This window comes from Salvelinus fontinalis, chromosome 1, assembly GCF_029448725.1.
Source record: "Salvelinus fontinalis isolate EN_2023a chromosome 1, ASM2944872v1, whole genome shotgun sequence".
NCBI classification, from domain to species: domain Eukaryota; kingdom Metazoa; phylum Chordata; class Actinopteri; order Salmoniformes; family Salmonidae; genus Salvelinus; species Salvelinus fontinalis.
Genome location: NC_074665.1, coordinates 68,817,642 through 68,837,525, shown reverse-complemented (window position 1 = coordinate 68,837,525; position 19,884 = coordinate 68,817,642). Strand labels below are relative to the sequence as shown.

At 43.6% G+C, this 19,884-nt stretch overlaps 1 protein-coding gene across 1 annotated transcript in view; it reads right to left on the bottom strand.

The window, feature by feature from the left end:
- Positions 1-19,456, bottom strand: part of ankfn1 (ankyrin repeat and fibronectin type III domain containing 1) — a 232,680-nt gene extending 213,224 nt beyond the window's left edge. The window contains exons 1-4 of the mRNA XM_055931431.1: positions 19,174-19,456; positions 17,326-17,450; positions 16,892-17,068; positions 12,626-12,810 (exon numbers count right to left, since the gene is read on the bottom strand). Coding sequence (XP_055787406.1) covers positions 12,626-12,810; positions 16,892-17,068; positions 17,326-17,450; positions 19,174-19,233 — 547 coding nt within the window. The 5' untranslated portion in view covers positions 19,234-19,456. The remainder of the gene's footprint in view (positions 1-12,625; positions 12,811-16,891; positions 17,069-17,325; positions 17,451-19,173) is intronic.
- Between the last annotated feature and the right edge of the window lie 428 nt (positions 19,457-19,884).

Below are 19,884 nucleotides of genomic sequence, written 5' to 3'. Positions count from 1 at the left end.
TCGGGGGGGGGGGGGGGGGGTACTGTCACGACTTCTGCCTAAGTCGGTTCCACTCCTTGTTCGGGCGGTGTTCCGGTCTTCTAGCCATCGCCGATCCATTTTTCATGTTCCATTTGTTTTGTCTTGTTTTCACACTCACCTGGTTTCAATTCCCTAAATTACATGTTGTATATTTTCCCTCTGTTTTCCCCCATGTCCTTGTCGGGAATTGTTCGTTGTATGTATTGGTGCCAAGTATGTTATGGTGTGCTACGGGTTTTTACCCACTTTCTTTATTTTGTATGTTGGTTTTCGGAGTTTGTAAGCATTTATTAAATAACTCAGTTTATACCAATTTCGTTCTCCTGCGCCTGACTTCCCTGCCAACAGCACGCACCCCATTACAGCCGCTCCAGAATCTCCCATAAGGGTTCAATTGGGTTGAGATCTGGTGACTGCGACAGCCATGGCATATGGTTTACATCATTTCCATGCTCATCAAACCATTCAGTGACCACTCGTGCCCTCTGGATGGGGGCATTGTCATCATATGGGGGCATAGCTATGGAAGTCAAAATAATGGCCCAATATATGCCTGCTCAGCATTTTTATACTTGACCTGATTCATGATGGGATGTTAATTGCTTTATTAACTCAGGACCCACACCTGTGTGGAAGCACCTGCTTTATATATTTCATCCCTCAATTACTGAAGAGTTTCCTTTATTCTGGCAGTTAATGTAGCTGCTGATATTAAGCATCCATTTTAGCTTCTGGATAGTTCAAATGCTACTCAATAGCTAAGACAATGTATGCCAACAGAGCATAATAAGAAGCTGGCTGGTTATACACTTAGTGTACAAAACATTAAGGACACCTCTTTCCATGACAGACTGATCAGGTGAATCCAGGTGAAAGCTACGATCCCTTATTGATGTATATTGTTAAATCCACTTCAAATAAGTGTAGATGAAGGGGAGGAGACAGGTTAAAGAAGGATTTTCAAGCCTTGAGACATGGATTGTGTGTGTGCAATTCAGAGGGTGAATGGACAAGACAAAATATTTAAGTGCCTTTGAACGGGGTATGGTAGTAGGTGCCAGGTGCAGCAGTTTGTGTCAGGATGTCACGCCCTGACCATAGTTTGCTTTGTATGTTTATATGTTTTGTTTGGTCAGGGTGTGATCTGAGTGGGCATTCTATGTTGTATGTCTAGTTTGTCTGTTTCTGTGTTTGGCCTGATATGGTTCTCAATCAGAGGCAGGTGTTAGTCGTTGTCTCTGATTGGGAACCCTATTTAGGTAGCCTGTTTTGTCATTGTGGGTTGTGGGTGATTGTCTATGTTAGTTGCTTGTGTCTGCACTGCTATATATAGGGTTACGTTCGTTTTGTTGTTTTGTATTAGTTTGGTTAGTGTTTCTTCTTAAATAAACAGAAGAATGTATTCACTTCACCCTGCGCCTTGGTCCTCCTCTCTTCCACATTACGACGAACGTGACACAGGAACTGCAACGCTGCTGGGTTTTTCACACTCAACAGTTTCCCGTGCGTATCAAGAATGGGTGGTGGACCAAAGGCCATCCAGCCAACTTGACACAACTGTGGGAAGCATGAGTCAACATGGGCCAGCAACCCTGTGGAACGCTTTCGACACCTTGTAGAATCCATGCCCTGATGAATTGAGGCTGTTCTGAGGGCAAAAGTAGGGGGTGCAACTCAATATTAGGAAGGGTTCAAATCAAATCTGATGTCACATACGCTGAATACAACAGGTGTAGACCTTACAGTGAAATGCTTACTTACAAGCACTTAACCAACAGTGCAATTTTAAGAAGATGCCGACAAAAAAGTAAGAGATAAGAATAACAAATAATTAAACAGCAGCAGTAAATAACAATAGCGGGGCTATATACAGGGGGTACCGGTACAGAGTCAATGTCAATGTGCGGAGGCACCAATGTCGAGGTAATATGTACATGTAGGTAGAGTTAAAGTGACTATGCATAGATAATAACAGAGAGTAGCATCAGCGCTCCGGGGGGGCAATGCAAATAGCCCGGGTAGCCATTTGATTAGCTGTTCAGGAGTCTTATGGCTTGGGGGTAGAAGCTTTAAAGGAGCCTCTTGGACCTAGACTTGGCACTCCGGTAATGCTTGCGGAGCGGTAGCAGAGATAACAGTCTATGACTAGGGTGGCTGGAGTCTTTGACAATTTTTAGGGCCTTCCTCTGACACCGCCGGGTATAGAGGTCTTGGATGGCAGGAAGCTTGGCTCCAGTGATGTACTGGGCCGTGTGCACTACCCTCTGTAGGGTCGGGGGCCGAGCAGTTGCCATACGAGGCAGTAATGCAACCCGTTCATGTTTTGTACACTCAGTGCAAATAACTTGCTATGACATTCATGCCAATGCCGTTGTAAGCTATATTGACTAATGAAATTGGGCCTCAAAGTCAATATCATAATTCACATCACATTAGCAAGGCAATCCAATATGTCCAATTCTCTGGATCGCAACAGAATGAGAAGATTCATTCATTTATAATGTCAAAGTACATTTCAGAAGCAAAGATTACGCTGAATGACATTTGACTATGTCATGATTCGAAGTACATGTCATTGAACAGTGACTTCTGTCATCATGACACAGGAGGAGGAAAACCAGAGCATCGCAATTGCAACGCCAGGACAGTGGGTTCAATTCCTGAGACCGCCCATATGTAAAAAATGTATGCATGCATGCATGACTAAGTTGCTTTGGATAAAATCGTCTGCATACTGGCATATATTATTATTAACCAAGGAATATCAATATCTCAATTCCATATCTATTTCTATCATTTGCATTTCTTGAACTTCAAATAAAGGTGTGGGATGAAGTTGCCCCTGATCTAAGGTCAGTTTGGTGTTTTTGCTCATAAAGGAAGTCTGAGAGATTCAAATAGATATTGACGTTCAAGTGTTGTGTTCGGGTCCACCTAAAGCAAGACAGATTCAAGGCCAAGACCAGAGCAAATCGAGTCAGAGTCAAGACCTAGACCGGAGTAGGGTGTGAGACCGAGTCGAGAAAAATGCATGTCCAATTCAAGACGATGACTGTAATTTTGTCAAATTGCCGCCAAATAAGAGTTCCAAATGTTCAGTATTTCTGTGTTCATCTTACAGAAGTATATAGATTCTTCAGACATTCAAAATGGTTAAAAAAAATACATGTTGAGGGCAAATAGAGCGCCACTCTACAAATTATCTCTAAAGCAAGTTTGCTGCAATTGTACACATTTTGCCATGGGTCAGAGCGTAGACTGAGCAATTTAAAACAAATACTCCATGCAATTCTACTCATTTTGCCATGGGAAGGAGAGAAATGTTTGCAGTTTTTAATATGATATATGAGCGAGTGACTAACAAAATCAAATGGGTCCCCCGAACGGTAATTCAACCATGATTACTACAAACTGGCCGCTAACTTACCAATCCAAAAAACATTTTCGCTGACATGGCTAATTGAGTGACTGTCAGTCACTGACATAACAAGAGAAAAGCTGCTGATGCACAAACAAATTTCTAAATTACACCTTGTGTATTCTACTTTTCTAAATCTTAAAGGTGAATTGAGACGCCAACTTAGTTCCTAAAATATATATACTGTATACACACACACACACAGGGTTCCGAAATGACTGACACCATTGATAAAGATAAGCAATAATGACTGTATAAAATACATCATTTAAATACTGCGCTATATTGCATGCTCAAACAAATGGATGCAACCATGATTACGTATAATCCTGAATAATGAGGGAATAATGAGTGAGAAAGTTACAGAGGGTCAAAGAATATGCTAACCTCCCGTTATTTGTAATGTTGAGAAGTTAACATGTCTTGGGGGTATGATCTTAACTTTCTCACTCATAATTACAGCCATGTATGGGCCCGGGAGTTTATCCCCACAAAGGGGCTTTATTACAGACAGAAATAAGCCTCATAATGCTCACTAACAGGGATGAACACACATTTGGGTACAACATTTGAGAAATAAGCTTTTTGTGTGCATGGAAAACTTCTGGAATATTTTATTTCAGCTTACGAAACAATGGGATCAACACCTTACATGTTGGGTTTATATTTTTGTTCAGTATAGTATAAAATAATATAATTTCCTCCTTTTTTTTTTATTAACAGAGCTCAGTATTTTTATACACTCTTTGCCTTGATGACAGCTTTGCACACTCTTGGCATTCTCTCAACCAGCTTCACCTGGAATGCTTTTCCAACAGTCTTGAAGGAGTTCCCACATATGCTGAGCACTTGTTGGCTGCTTTTCTTTCACTCTGCAGTCAAACTCATCCCAAACGGGTTGAGGTCGGGTGATTGTGGAGGCCAGGTCATCTGATGCAGCACTCCATCACTCTGCTTGGTCAAATAGCTCTTACAAAGCCTGAAGGTGTGTTTTGAGTCATTGTCCTGTTGAAAAACAAATGATAATCCCACTAAGCGCAAACCAGATGGGATGGCGTATTGCTGCAGAATGCTGTGATAGTCATGCTTGTTACGTGTGCCTTGAATTCTAAATAAATCACAGACAGTGTCACCAGCAAAGCACCTCCACACCATCACACCTCCTCCTCCATGCTTCACAGTGGTAACCACACATGCGGAGATCATCCGTTCACCTACTCGGCGTCTCACAAAGACATGGAGGTTGGGACCAATAAGCTCACATTTTTACTCAGACCACAAGTACAGATTTCCACCGGTCTAATGTCCATTGCTCGTGTTTCTTGGCCCAAGCAAGTCTCCTCTTCTTATTGGTGTCCTTTAGTAGTGGTTTCTTTGCAGAAATTTGACCATGAAGGCTTAATTCACGCAGTCTCCTCTGAAAGGTGATGTTGAGACGTGTCTGTTGAACTCTGAAGCATTTATTTGGGCTGCAATTTGAGGTGCACTTAACTCTAATGAACTTATCCTCTGCAGCAGAGGTAACTCTGGGTCTTCCTTTCCTGTGGTGGTCCTCATGAGAGCCAGTTTCAACATGGCGCTTTATGGTTTTTGCAACAGCACCAGAAGAAACTTTCAAAGTTCTTCACATTTTCTGGATTAACTGACCTTCATGTCTTAAAGTAATGATGGACTGTTGTTTCTCTTTGCTTATTTGAGCTGTTCTTGCCATTATATGGACTTGGTCTTTTACCAAATAGCGCTATCGTCTGTATATGACCCCTGCCTTGTCACAACACAACTGATTGGCTCAAATGCATTAAGGAAGAAAATGCATAAATTCACTTTTAACAAGGCACACCTGTTAATTAAAATGCATTCAAGGTGACTACCTCACAAAGCTGGTTGAAAGAATGCCAAGAGTGTGCCAAGAGTGTACAAAGCTGTCATCAAGGCTACTTTGAAGAATCTCAAAAATAAAAAATGTTTGGGACGGGGGATTGATCCACAGACCTACATCAGCTGCCCTTCCCTGATGGAGGCTAATCTTTGTAGTTGCTGACATATGATAGAGTTGCTGAAAAAGAACACTACTACTTTGAATGCCTGTCTGCCTCCTGCTTAGCCAATGTTAAGCAGGAGGCATAAAATTGCTAATTAGACTGTGTCTGTGTCTTGCTTGTGTTCGATATGCTGCCTAGATGGCTTCATGTAACTCCCCACTTGAGTATTGCATTGGGGAAAAAATCTATCTGCAAGTTTGTCTTTTGTGTACAATATACTGTAAATAGCTGCATGTAGCCTAACTCCCCTCCTGAAAAAAGAACATGAAATCATGCTTGTGCTAAATAGGCATGGAATGCAATAGTTTAAACATGTCCTTTGTGTACAACATGGAGTTTGTAGGCTACACATCAACAAATGCTTTCATCGCTGATCAAGGAGGGGAAAGCGGCAGCGGAACACTGTGCAGCAGCTACAGAAAGGAAAAATCCTTCACATGCGCAGAATTCTCAATCTTTAGCCACGATCTTTGCAAATCGGGTTTCCAGAAAATCCGGAACCGCAGCCAATCCATAGATAAAAATACAAAATATGATACAACTTTCCCCGGTCTCCCCTTACTAATGGTGCAACTTTCAAACAATTTCCCCCACTCTTCCATACCAGCGTATCAAGGAAATTCTGCTGAGCGCGACAAATTTTGAGGATATTTTTCAACGAGAGTAAAGGACAGTAGGTAACTAATGTTATGAGAAAAGTAAGAAGCCCATGTTTCAATAGGCAATAAGATAGTATTGTTTCATGAAAGGAGTGTGGAAATTGTGTCCTGGCGAAGCAGTTTTATATTTCTTATTTACCCATTATTTTTATTTCACCTTTATTTAACCAGGTAGGCCAGTTGAGAACAAGTTCTCATTGAGAACTGCGACCTGTCCAAGATAAAGCAAAGCAGTGCGACACAAACAAAGAGTTACACATGGGATAAACAAACATACAGTCAATAACACAATAGACAAATCTGTATACAGTGTGTGCAACTTAAGTAAGGAGGTAAGGCAACAGAAGCTAGCCAGCTCAATAGCTACTAGCTAGCAGTCAGCTAACCACTGCTAGCGGTCATCAGCTAACCTTTAGCTCGGAAAGCTCTCGCCAGTTTGTACAACACAACTCAAACCAGAGCATACCGGACCTATTTTCTCTCCATATCCCCGGATTCCTACCGCAAGCTCTGAACCTTTTCACCTGGATCATCGCAGCTAGCTAGCTGCAATCCGAGTGACTACTCCTGGCTAACGTCTGTCCCAAAGCAAGCACCAATTAGCCTGGAGCTAGGCCCATTCTCCCAGCTAGCTGAAGAGGCCCATCAGCCACTCCTGGGTTACAATACCCGGACCCCTTCTACTGCCGGTACGGGGCACGGAACCACGCCGATTCCTTCACGACTGGACTAACAACGTAATCTGCTCGAGGGGGTACTCAACTGGCCCCTACGTTGCGACGTCCCCTGAATGTCCATCTGCTAGCCGCGGCCCGATAGCTGTGGCCCGCTAGCTGTCCAGAGCATATTGGACTGTTAGCTGAATAGATCCATGAGCCAATTTCTTGGGCCACTATACCTACTTTGCCAATTGGACCCCTCTGCTACTCGGAACCCTACTAATGCATCACGACTGGTCTATCGACGTCACCGCACGCGGAGGCTAAAACCGACTTTCCTCCATCGCGACGTCCCTCGGCCCTTCTGCTAGCTTGCTAGCCCCGGCCTGCTAGTTGTATGAATCGTCGTTGGCTCCAGCCAGCGCAACCACTCACTGGACCCCTATGATCCCTCAAATATGCATGCCTCTCTAATATCAATATGCCTTGTCCATTACTGCCCTGGTTAGTGATTGTTTTATTTCACTGTAGAGCTTCTAGCCCTGCTCAATATGCCTTAACCTACCATTTAGTTCCACCTCCCACATACGCGGTTACATCACCTGGTTTAAACGTCTCTAGAGGCAATATCTCTCTCATAATTACTCAATGCCTAGGTTTACCTCCAATGTACTCACATCCTACCATACCTTTGTCTGTACATTATGCCTTGAATCTATTCTATCGCGCCCAGAACTCTGCAGTGATCTGCAGAAATTATTGCAACCCCTATTACTAGCCTGTTCAACCTTTCTTTCGCATCGTCTGAGATTCCCAAAGATTGGAAAGCTTCCGCGGTCATCCCCCTCTTCAAAGGGGGAGACACTCTAGACCCAAACTGCTACAGACCTATATCTATCCTACCCTGCCTTTCTAAGGTCTTCGAGAGCCAAGTTAACAGATTACCGACCATTTCGAATCTCACTGTACCTTCTCCGCTATGCAATCTGGTTTCAGAGCTGGTCACGGCTAGGACATCCGGGATAGCAGAGTGTGCTAAAGCAGTGAATAAAACCAACTTAGGGAGGAGGCTTCTAATGTTAACATGCATGAAACCAAGGCTTTTACGGTTACAGAAGTCAACAAATGAGATCACCTGGGGAGTATGAGTGGAGCTAGACACTGCAGGGCCTGGATTAACCTCTACATCACCAGAGGAACAGAGGATGAGTAGGATGAGGGTACGGCTAAAGGCTCTAAGAACTGGTTGTCTAGCGCTTTGGGAACAGAGAATAAAAGGAGCAGATTTCTTAGCGTGGTAGGATAGATTCAGGGCATGGTGTACAGACAAGGGTATGGTAGGGTGCGAGTACAGTGTGGGGGTAAACCTAGGCATTGAGTGACGATGAGAGGTTGCATCTCTGGAGGCGCCAGTTAAGCTAGGTGCGGTCTCCGCATGTGTGTGGGGTGGGACAAGGGTGATATCTCAGGCATGTTGAGCAGGAATAGGGGCTCCGCAGTAAAATAAAACAATGAGAGCTGCACTAAACAGTATACAAGGCATATTGACATTAGAAAGAGGCAACTAGGCAAGTCAGTTAACAACAAATTCTTATTTACAATGACGGCCTACCAAAAGGCAAAAGGCCTCCTGCGGGGACGGGAGCTAGGATTAAAAGTAAATAAAACATAAATATAGAACAAAACACACATCATGACAAGAGACACAACACTACATAAAGAGAGACCTAAGACAACAACATAGCAAGGCAGCAACACATGACAACACAGTGTGGTAGCAACACAACATGACAACAATATGGTAGCAACACAACATGGTAGCAGCACAAAACATGGTACAAATATTATTGGGCACAGACAATAGCACAAATGGCAAGAAGGTAGAGACAACAATACATCATACAAAGCAGCCACAACTGTCAGTAAGAGTGTCCATGATTGAGTCTTTGAATGAAGAGATTGAGGTAAAACTGTCCCGTTTGAGTGTTTGTTGCAGCTCGTTCCAGTCGCTAGCTGCAGCAAACTGAAAAGAGGAGCGACCCAGGGATGTGTGTGCTTTGGGGACCTTTAACAGAATGTGACTGGCAGAACGGGTGTTGTATGTAGAGGAGGAGGGCTGCAGTAGATATCTCAGATAGGGGGGAGTGAAGCCTAAGAGGGTTATATAAATAAGCATCAACAAGTGGGTCTTGCAATGGGTATACAGAGATGACCAGTTTACAGAGGAGTATAGAGTGTAGTGATGTTACCTATAAGGAGCATTGGTGGCAAATCTGATGGACAAATGGTAAAGAACATCAAGCCGCTCGAGAGCACCATTACCTGCCAATCTATAAATTATGTCTCTGTAATCTAGCATGGGTAGGATGGTCATCTGAATCAGGGTTAGTTTGGCAGCTGGGGTGAAAGAGGAGTGATTACGATAGAGGAAACCAAGTCAAGATTTAACTTTAGCCTGCAGCTTTGATATGTGCTGAGAGAAGGACAGTGTACCGTCTATTCATACTCCTAAGTACTTGTATGAGGTGACTACCTCAAGCTCTAAACCCTCAGAGATAGTAATCACACCGATGGGGAGAGGGGTATTCTTCTTACCAAACCACATGACCTTTGTTTTGGAAGTGTTCAGAACAAGGTTGAGGGCAGAGAAAGCTTGTTGGACACTAAGAAAGCTTTGTTGTAGAGCATTTAACACAAAATGAAGAGGCCAGCTGATTATAAGACCGTATCATCTGCATATAAATAAATGGATGAGAGAGCTTCCTACTGCCTGATCTATGTTGTTGATGTAAATTGAGAAGAGCGTGGGGCCTAGGATTGAGCCTTGTGGTACTCCCTTGGTGGCAGGCAGTGGCTGAGACAGTAGATTTTCTGACTTTATACACTGCACTCTTTGAGAGAGGTAGTTAGCAAACCAGGCCAAAGACCCCTCAGAGACACCAATACTCCTCAGCCAGCCCACAAGAATGGAATGGTCTACCGTATCAAAAGCTTTGGCCAAGTCAATAAAAATAGCAGCACAACATTGCTTAGAATCAAGGGCAATGGTGACATCATTGAGAACCTTTAAGGTTGCAGGGACACATCCATAACTTGAGTGGAAACCAGAGAGAACACTATAGACATTAAGAAAGCCAGTGGATTGATTATTGACATGTTTTCCAACACTTTTGATACAGGGCAAAATAGAAACAGGCCTATAACAGTTAGAATCAGCTTGATCTCCCCCTTTAAATAAAGGACGAACTGTGGCAGCCTTCCAAGTAATGGGAACCTCCCAAGAAAGGAGAGACAGGTCAAAAAGGTCAGAGATAGGCTTTGCAATGATAAGGGCAGCAACCTTAAAGAAGAAAGGGTCTAAACCATCTGACCCAGATCATTTTTGGGGGTCAAGTTTCAGGAGCTCCTTTAGCACCTCGGACTCAGTGACTGCCTGCAGAGAGAAACCTTGTAGCAGGGTAGGGGGAAAAGAGGGAGAAGCATCGGGGATAGTCACATTAGAAGGGGTGGGAGATGAGGAAATGTTGGATGGGCAAGGAGGCATGGCTGAGTCAAATAGGATTCCTGCCTTAATGAAGTGGTGATTGAAGAGCTCAGCCATGTGCTTCTTGTCAGTAACAACCACATCATCTACATTAAGGGACATGGGCAGCTGTGAGGAGGAGGGTTTATTCTCCAGGTCTTTAACCGTTTTACAGAACTTCTTGGGGTTAGACCCACAGAGAGAGAACTGCTTCTTATAGTAACTAACTTCGGCCTTCCCGATAGCCTGAGTGCACTTATTTCTCATTTGCCTGAACGAGAGCAGGTCAGCCTGAGTATGCGTGTTCCGAGCCTTTCGCCAAATGCAATTCTTGAGGTGGGGTAACTCTGCAAGATCACGGTCGAATCAGGGGCTGAACCTGTTTTTAAATCTCATTTTCTTTATGGGGGCTTGTTTGTTCACAATACCACTGAAAATATTTTTAAAAAGAATGTCCAAGCAGCTTCGACAGAGAGGATCAAGCTGATTCTATACCATTGTACAGAGGCCAGTTCATGAAGGAAGGCTTGCTCATTAAAGTGTTTTAGCAAGCGTCTATGACAAATCAGGACGGGTCATTTCACTGAGCAGCCATTATGAACACAGGCTGTAAAACAGTGATTACTAAGGTCATTACAGAAGACACCAGACTGATACCTATCAAGATTAGTTGTAAGTACAACATCAAGGAGAGTAGCCTTTTCTGGGTGTTTAGATCATACGCTGTGGGATTAGTAATAATCTGAGAAAGATGTAGGGAGTCCCATTGCTTTAGGACTTGTTCAGGTGGTTTAAGCATGTCCCAGTTTAGTTCACCTAGCCAGACAAATTCAGACTTAGTGTAAGGGGCCAGGAGAGAGCTTAGGGCAGGTAGGGTACAGGCCAGTGCTGATGGAGGACGATAGCACCCAGCAACAGTCAACAAAGAGCTATTTGAAAGTTTAATGCTTAAAACCAGCAAATCAAATTATTTGGGGACAGACTTGGTGGAGACAACCGAGCACTGAAGGTGATCCTTGGTAAAGATTGCCCCACCTTCGGAAGATCTGTCTTGCCGAAAATGGTTATAACCAAAAAGGTTAACATCAGTATTCAAAACACTCTTCCTTAACCACGTCTCAGTAATGAACAACACATCTGGATTGGAGCTGTGAACCCACACTTTCAATTGATCCATTTTAGGTAATAAGCTTCTAGTGTTAACATGCAGAAAACCCAGGCTTTTACAAGAGCAGAAATCAGTGAAGCAGATATCAGAGCACAAGTCAGAATTGGGGCTAGCAAATGTAGATGGGCCAGGGTGTACATGCACATTTCCAGATAATAGTTTAATGCGCTGACGGAATAGAAGCTGATACTGTAATCACAAACATTTATTCTACACCGAAACAAGACCAAGACACTCAATGTGTGGTCTCGAGACCTGACTCAACACTGACATTAACTAATTTTCTACCGAGAGTTGAGATATTGGAGTGGTTTGATACTGTTGAGTTAGGGCCTACTCTGGCAGCACAGTGCTTGTATTAGACTAGAGCTCCCTCTAGTGGCATAAAGGGAAAACTCAGAGTTCGAATACTTCTGTTAGACTTCTGACACCTAACAGCAGAGCAGGAGAGGAGATAGAGAGATTAAACACACATCTCCTAACAGGAAGAAGTCTTTATCATTCCCCATAAGGGTGGAGCCGAGACACACACACACACTAATACAGGAAACATGCCACTCCACAGCATAAACATGACCATCAGTGAGCAATAAACACAGATCTGAGGGAAGAGAATGTTCACTACTGAGAAGTGAAGGAGTTGTCAAATAAAACAAGAGGTTAATGAGGTCCTTGACTCACCCCACCCAACTTGACAAAAATAGAGAGGAGGAGGCTGACAGAAAAAGATAGATAGAGAGGAGGAGGCTGACAGAGAAAGATAGAGAGGAGGAGGCTGACAGAGAAAGATAGATAGAGAGGAGGAGGCTGACAGAGAAAGATAGATAGAGAGGAGGAGGCTGACAGAGAAAGATATATAGAGAGGAGGAGGCTGACAGAGAAAGAAAGATAGAGAAGGAGCCTGACAGAGAAAGATGGAGGCTGACAGAGAAAGAAAGATAGAGAAGGAGGCTGACAGAAAGATAGAGGCTGACAGAAAGATGGAGGAGGCTGACAGAAAGATGGAGGAGGCTGACAGAGAAAGCAAACAGAGATAATAGCTATACAGTCTAGAGAAAGAGAAAAACCGAGCGCGAGACATAGGGAGGGAGACACAGACAGAGAAAGAGAGATAGATAATTAGGTCAGTGTGTACCTGTAGAGGTCCAGTGTAGTCCCCCGGGGCTGGCTGCCAATCGCCTGCGCTTCCTGACACTGACCCCGCCCTGGGGGGTTATGTTGCACGGTGTAGAGGACAGGATGGGGGCTAAGGGTGTGGCCAGGAATGGGATTTCCCGCCCCAGTGCAGGGGTCAGGAACATGGCCTCCCTATCTAGAGGTCTACGACAGGCACAGGAAGTAGAAGACACAAGACAGGAAGTTAAAAACCTGTAGACCTCTGGATTGACCAAGTACAACTCGTCTTTTTCTGGACTGACCAATTAAAAAAACGGGTATATTTCTGTATTTAAAAATGTATTTTACATATTTTTTCATAAATTTTGTTTTACATTTACATTACATTTAAGTCATTTAGCAGACGCTCTTATCCAGAGCGACTTACGAATTGGTGCATTCACCTTATGATATCCAGTGGAACAGCCACTTTACAATAGTGCATCTAAATATTTTAAGGGGGGAGGGGGGTTAGAAGGATTACTTTATCCTATCCTAGGTATTCCTTAAAGAGGTGGGGTTTCAGGTGTCTCCGGAAGGTGGTGATTGACTCCGCTGACCTGGCGTCGTGAGGGAGTTTGTTCCACCATTGGGGTGCCAGAGCAGCGAACAGTTTTGACTGGGCTGAGCGGGAACTGTACTTCCTCAGAGGTAGGGAGGCGAGCAGGCCAGAGGTGGATGAACGCAGTGCCCTTGTTTGGGTGTAGGGCCTGATCAGAGCCTGAAGGTACGGAGGTGCCGTTCCCCTCACAGCTCCGTAGGCAAGCACCATGGTCTTGTAGCGGATGCGAGCTTCAACTGGAAGCCAGTGGAGAGAGCGGAGGAGTGGGGTGACGTGAGAGAACTTGGGAAGGTTGAACACCAGACGGGCTGCGGCGTTCTGGATGAGTTGTAGGGGTTTAATGGCACAGACAGGGAGCCCAGCCAACAGCGAGTTGCAGTAATCCAGACGGGAGATGACAAGTGCCTGGATTAGGACCTGCGCCGCTTCCTGTGTGAGGCAGGGTCGTACTCTGCGAATGTTGTAGAGCATGAACCTACAGGAACGGGCCACAGCCTTGATGTTAGTTGAGAACGGCAGGGTGTTGTCCAGGATCACGCCAAGGTTCTTAGCGCTCTGGGAGGAGGACACAATTGAGTTGTCAACCGTGATGGCGAGATCATGGAACGGGCAGTCCTTCCCCGGGAGGAAGAGCAGCTCCGTCTTGCCTAGGTTCAGCTTGACGTGGTGATCCGTCATCCACACTGATATGTCTGCCAGACATGCAGAGATGCGATTCGAAACACTCCAGTGTTTTGGAGTGGAAAGGTTCCAAAAGCATGCTAGGGGTGGTCTAGCTTGTCTGGTCTGGCTGTACAATAAGCAGTTTGGACAAACCAGTAGGAATGTCAACACTATTAACCATAAAGGTATTTCAGTATATTGGTATGAATAAACAGTGTGTGCACTCCAAATGGCCCCCGTTTCCCTATAGAGTGATCTTCTTTTGACCAGGGCCCAGAAAGCTCTATTAAAAGTAGTGCACTGTGTAGGAATTTAGGGTGCCATTTTAGTGATTTAGAAAACACTGCTTTTGAATTACACGAGCAGTTGACAAGCAATTACTATAGACTTAAATCCTGGTACATGATCATATAAAATAAATTGCAGACATTTCAGAACAAATTAGTCAGGATTATTCTTAAAAACTTCCAGCTCTTACACATCTTGACTATTCCCACTTTGAAAGCCTTAGATGGCTCAAAGTGGAGGAGAGAGTCGCTCAGATTAAATTGTGTCTGGTACCTATGTAAGTACTTTAACTTGGTCCGGGATAACCATAACTATTCCACTAGAAGGAGTGAAACTGACGTTGTTCCTTTTCGATTTAAAAGTGGTATGGGGAAGGAAACATTTTTATACTCAGCTACCATTCTTTGGAATAATTTTCAGAAGAATTTGAAACGTATAACCTCCATAGGTAGTTTCAAATTTTAATTGAAAAAATGGCAAAACAGTAGCATGTCTCAAAAGTAAGTATTAGTATGTGGATGAGAAGGAAATGCCTGGGATAGCATATGGTCTGCCTTATGGTGCCTGTTGTATATCATACTGTGGTTGTCTTGTATATATTAGGGATTGATTGTTCTATATGTGAGAAAGGGGAGATGTACCTGTCCATAGTTGTTTATTAGGAAAGGGAATTGTACTAAATTATCTCATGTTATGAAACAAACAACTGTGTCTGTCATTGTCTGTTGCCACTACAATTGCTGCCTAACCTTGTTGCATTCCCCCTTCCCCCTCCAAAAGGACCACAACAGAAATAAGCTTTATTGCGTTATCCTTGATGATGTTCTTAAATTGTACGTGGCGGCGTCACCGGCTGGAGCACCCTTATGTATGTATTTTTTAAAATTGCCTTTAAAATTAAATAAAATCACATTGAACCAGTCAAGCATGACTACATTTTAATCATCCCTTTCAATAACTTCTCCTCTGAGGTGTCAATGACCTTGGTTGCGTCCCAAATCTCACTCTATTCCCTACACGGTGCACTACTTAGGGCTCTAGTCAAAAGTAGTGCACTATTGGGAATAGGGTGCTATTGGGGACTCAAACCTAATAGAATAAGAAAAATCACAATGAAGAACGATTATAACATTAGTTAGGGGAAGATATGATACATTTAATTTTCTGGTTTTCTTTTCAGAGCTCTTGAGTGACACCAATAGCGCCTAATTTGCATCATGGCAGTTTGACACACACATGCATCCACTCACTTTCTCTCTCTCTCACACACACACACACAACTCAACTATCAGAAGCTAAAATATTCATGATACATCTCCTGAATGGAAAACCCACAAGGAGATACATGTACGTCTATGAAACGTACAAAGCTAAATAATAAGTCAATGTGTTCTCTTCTCCTAACTATTCAGCCATCTATGACGATGCCAAAGGCAATTTTTTAAGTTCCGAAAATACAATAAACATTGCACAAGACCTCAAATACCCATTATCCAGGTAAGTTGAATAGCCTTTTCCAAATCATTAGGAAGCTTACATAACATCTTTGAGCATTAATCATTAGTCCTAGCCCGAAGCGTTCTGATTATTCACAACGGAGATCGTATAGCTTTGCTCTTTACATTGGAATTCGGAACTCTATGACTGTACTGCCAATACTTATAGCTGGCACACAACAATGCACAATTCTGCAATCTGCAGTCATAACCTTCTGGCCCTGATTATAAGCAGCGGACATTACATATCTATGACCTAGTTTTGAATATATTCCTCTATAGTACCTGACTTCAGTGACGTTGTAACTGCGGCTTCTCCATGATCCTCTATGGGTTCCTCTCTTTCTCCTCCGCATGAAAAAGTCCACCAACTTCTCCCAACTCGACATAGCTCTTTACCGCAGTAACTCAACATCGACCAATTCTCAAAACATGTTCACTTCTCTATAAATTTGTATCATTCTTTAATCCCTCAACTTTGGACGATTGCAATCGACTTCCATGGACATCAATGTCTGCCACTCACAGCAAGATACACATACTGTGAGAGTTTATGTTGGGGTGACCAGGGGGAGGGGGAGCTGGGTAAGGCTTGGCGACCACTCATTCAAAACTACACTGGCAACATAATCACACATCATGGCACTGAGCTGGTCCCCAGTCAAAAGCAGTGGTGTTCAAAGACCAATAAGTGTATCAAATGACCAGTGTGTGTGTGTGTGTGTGTGTGTGTGTGTGTGTGTGTGTGTGTGTGTGTGTGTGTGGTAACAGCCACTCAGCAGCTAAATCTGGGGAATCAAGAGTCAAGTGCTTCAAGTGTCTCAGTAGTAACTCATGGAGAAAGGCTGGTGGATTGAGCCTTTGTAATGACTGAAAGACTAAACCACACAAGACCACACCGTGGCCTGTGGCTGCATGGGCTTTGAAACCTACACAGACATTTGATAACACTAGAGAAAACTCAGCTCTTAAAGTGATGTGCTTTAAATGGGACATTGTTGAAGCTTCTGCCTCTTTTACAATCTCCTCAAATGGTACCACTTGACACCAAAACATGTCCTGCAGACCTGGACTCAAATACTATTTTAAATAACTGCAAACACTTTAGCTGTGTTAAACTGAGCTTGCCTGTTGCAATGGAAACAATAGAAAAGTCCCAAAAGTGCAAACCTCACCTAGCTGGCAGGCCAAAGCAAACACTCAAAGTATTTGACATTTGTACCTAGGTCTGATGTACCTGTGTGGTGTGTCTGTCTCGCCAGTCTCGCTGCAGGTGGAGAGGTGTGCTGTAGAGGTGGAGCCTGAGGAGGAGGTAGAGTGGGTGGACTCTAGGGCCCTGGGGAGCAGCGTGGAGGGCATGCACAGCCATGTCTCCAGGTCAGAGAACTTAGAATAGCTCAGCATCTCCAAAACACTGAAAAGGGAGATTGGGTGAAATGTATTTGTTCCTCTCTCCTAAACTGAAAAGATATGACGAGAATTTGGTGCGAACGCTAATGTAGGCCTATATGGAGTGACCTGAGAGATAAAAGAGAAGGAGGATGGAAAAAGAAAAAGAGAGAGAGAGAGAGGGGAGAGGAGAGAAAAGGGAAAGAAGAGAAAGAGAGAAAAAGTGAGAAAGAGACAAAGACAGAGAGACAAAGAGAGGAGGTACAGGGTTTTGGAGCATACCTGTCCTCCCCCACCCCTGGTATGTCATCCTTCTCGTCTGCAGCCTGGAAGACACAGGAGGTCCTGGAGTCCCGGGACAGCAGCCCACACACCTTATCAGAGTCCAGAGACATCTTCAGCCATAGCTGGGGGGGACGAAAGAAGTGAGCCAAGAGACATTCAGTTCTATTGTCTAATTCAGCATTAAATGGATATCTGTCACTGTCTGGCTTCCCATTGAATGAACGAACACACACACGGCTTTTCAGAGGGAACAGACAAAGAGAAAAGGGATCAATAAAGGACTGAGAAAGACGTTGCCCTCAAGTCCTAATATGCAACTACTCAGCTTAGTCCTAATGAAGGTATAATGACTGAACAGTTTGGAAAGCAAACCATGAGCTTTAAACTTCCTTCATGAATAGTTACTCTGTAACACGCACCAATCACCTAACACACACCTAAGACTTAATCAAAAAGTCTCCGACTTCTGTGTTTACACCTCCACGACCTGGCTCCAGTGTCTCTCTGGGCTATGGCCTCAGTGGACCTGCTCTGACTTGAGGCCAAGGCCAGGCCACTGGCACTTTTCAGCTGGCATTTAAATAAAAATGACTAACTGAGAACATTAGTTAACATCTTCCATGGCTAACGCCTTCTCACAAAGCAACTGTCTTGATGATACAGAGGTTGTTGATTCTGCTCTTCACAAGTGTCACACTATTGATGGAAACACAGTTTCCAAAAAAGAACACGAGCTTATAATACTAATAATAATAATAGTTATTATTATTTGGTGAGTGCTTATATTTGTCGATATCACATATATACAAGTATGTATCGCAACTCTCCCTGAGACACCTTCGGAGTCGGGTCACAGCCAGGGTCTGCCATTATCATCAATTAGGCTTAAGTGCCTTGCTCAAGGGCACATAGGCATATTTTTCACATTGTCGGCTCTGGGATTCGACCTTTCCTTTCGGGCCCAGCGCTCTAACCGCTAGGCTACCTGCCGCCTAAGCTTACAATAGCATAATCACTGGCGACACACTGCTGCTGTGTTGGCAAAAGGCCAACCGTAGAATGATGTGTGACAGTAATAGTCCAAATCATTACCCACTTTCCTCCACGTGGCCAATGTTTAGGCCTGTGAGTCTGTATAGTATGGGCAACTCCCTGGTCAGCATGGAAAAAATGTCAAACTACATCACATAATTCGAAAAGGTATTGCTATAGCTTTATCTTGTATTCAAAAGAAAACGTGCTAGGCTACTGCTACAATAACACACACGGATCTGACTGTGTCCCTGTTAAGATGATATTCCTGCATGCCATAAGAAAATCTTTTCTCTCCTTCATTTCGACCATCTTTAATTAGCCTACTGTACTTTCCTCCATGGAACACGACATGAGCTGCTATTCAACGGGAAATTCACTTCAGCTTTACATTCTTGCAGGAAAGCTTGCTAGTTGGCCCATTAATTATACTTTAACAATGTTACAGCGAAACTACAATGTTACAGCAAAACGTAGTAATTTCAAAAGCCCCCGGGCGATTTCAAAGCAAGCTGCGGATACATTAAAACTTTCTAAGTCTTATGTAGCCTAACGTTACCATCTTTGTTTCTTTCCCCTTGAAATCTCAGTTCAGAACAAAACATATGCTCTCCCAAAGTATTCATTCGTCGTTTAGTCCCTGTTACGTGTCTTTCTCTTTTTCTGCCTTTGTCTTGAGTTTGCTGCTGCCTAGCAATACAATAGCCTACATCCCTAAAATGCAGTAGCCTAGCCTAAAAAACAAGCAGAGGGTAGGCCGGATGTAGGCTAGTTCATACTTTCAAAAATACTTAGATTTTTAGGAGAACTTACCACGCAAATCCCCAGTTCGACATCATGGGGAGGTCGGACATCAGAGCGCTCGGTAGTCATCAGTTAATTAGCCTATCGTCCCGGAGTGAGGATGAGCAGCAGCATCGGATAGCCGGACACCAATCTATAGCCGAGGGAAATGGTCCACATACAATCAGCTAGTTACCACAAGTCCACGTCCTGCGGTAAACAGACTATTTTTGGCCACCCCTTGGCTCGTACTTTATGTCAAAAAAAGATTGAGTCAGTTACTATGTGGAGACCTTCATCATCAGTTCAAAGCATCAGTTCAAAGCAGCCGTCTGAAGGAAAAGATAACTTGGACAGGAAATATTTATGTCGTTAGGCTGTCCGCCCAAAATTGCGAGGACTGCAATTAGGCTCCATCGATGGAGCAATCTGGATAAACAACAGCCCATCTCATCACATATCAACGTGACCACCACATACATGAACGAGCTACATGAAAATACACTTTGAAAAGGAGCTTGAGGACTGTTGGTCCTAGGCTACTTGGAACATGGAATAGTTGTATGGAAATGATGATAAAAAAGTGTTTGATGGTATTGTTAACTACACCAATAATCAGCCTCTTCATCATTCAAAACTACCACTATCATTATCAGCATCAGTAACCTCACTCACATAAATCAGTGGAAGGCTTATTCTATCACATGCTATCTAGCTGGATGACTTGGCAGATGTTGTAAT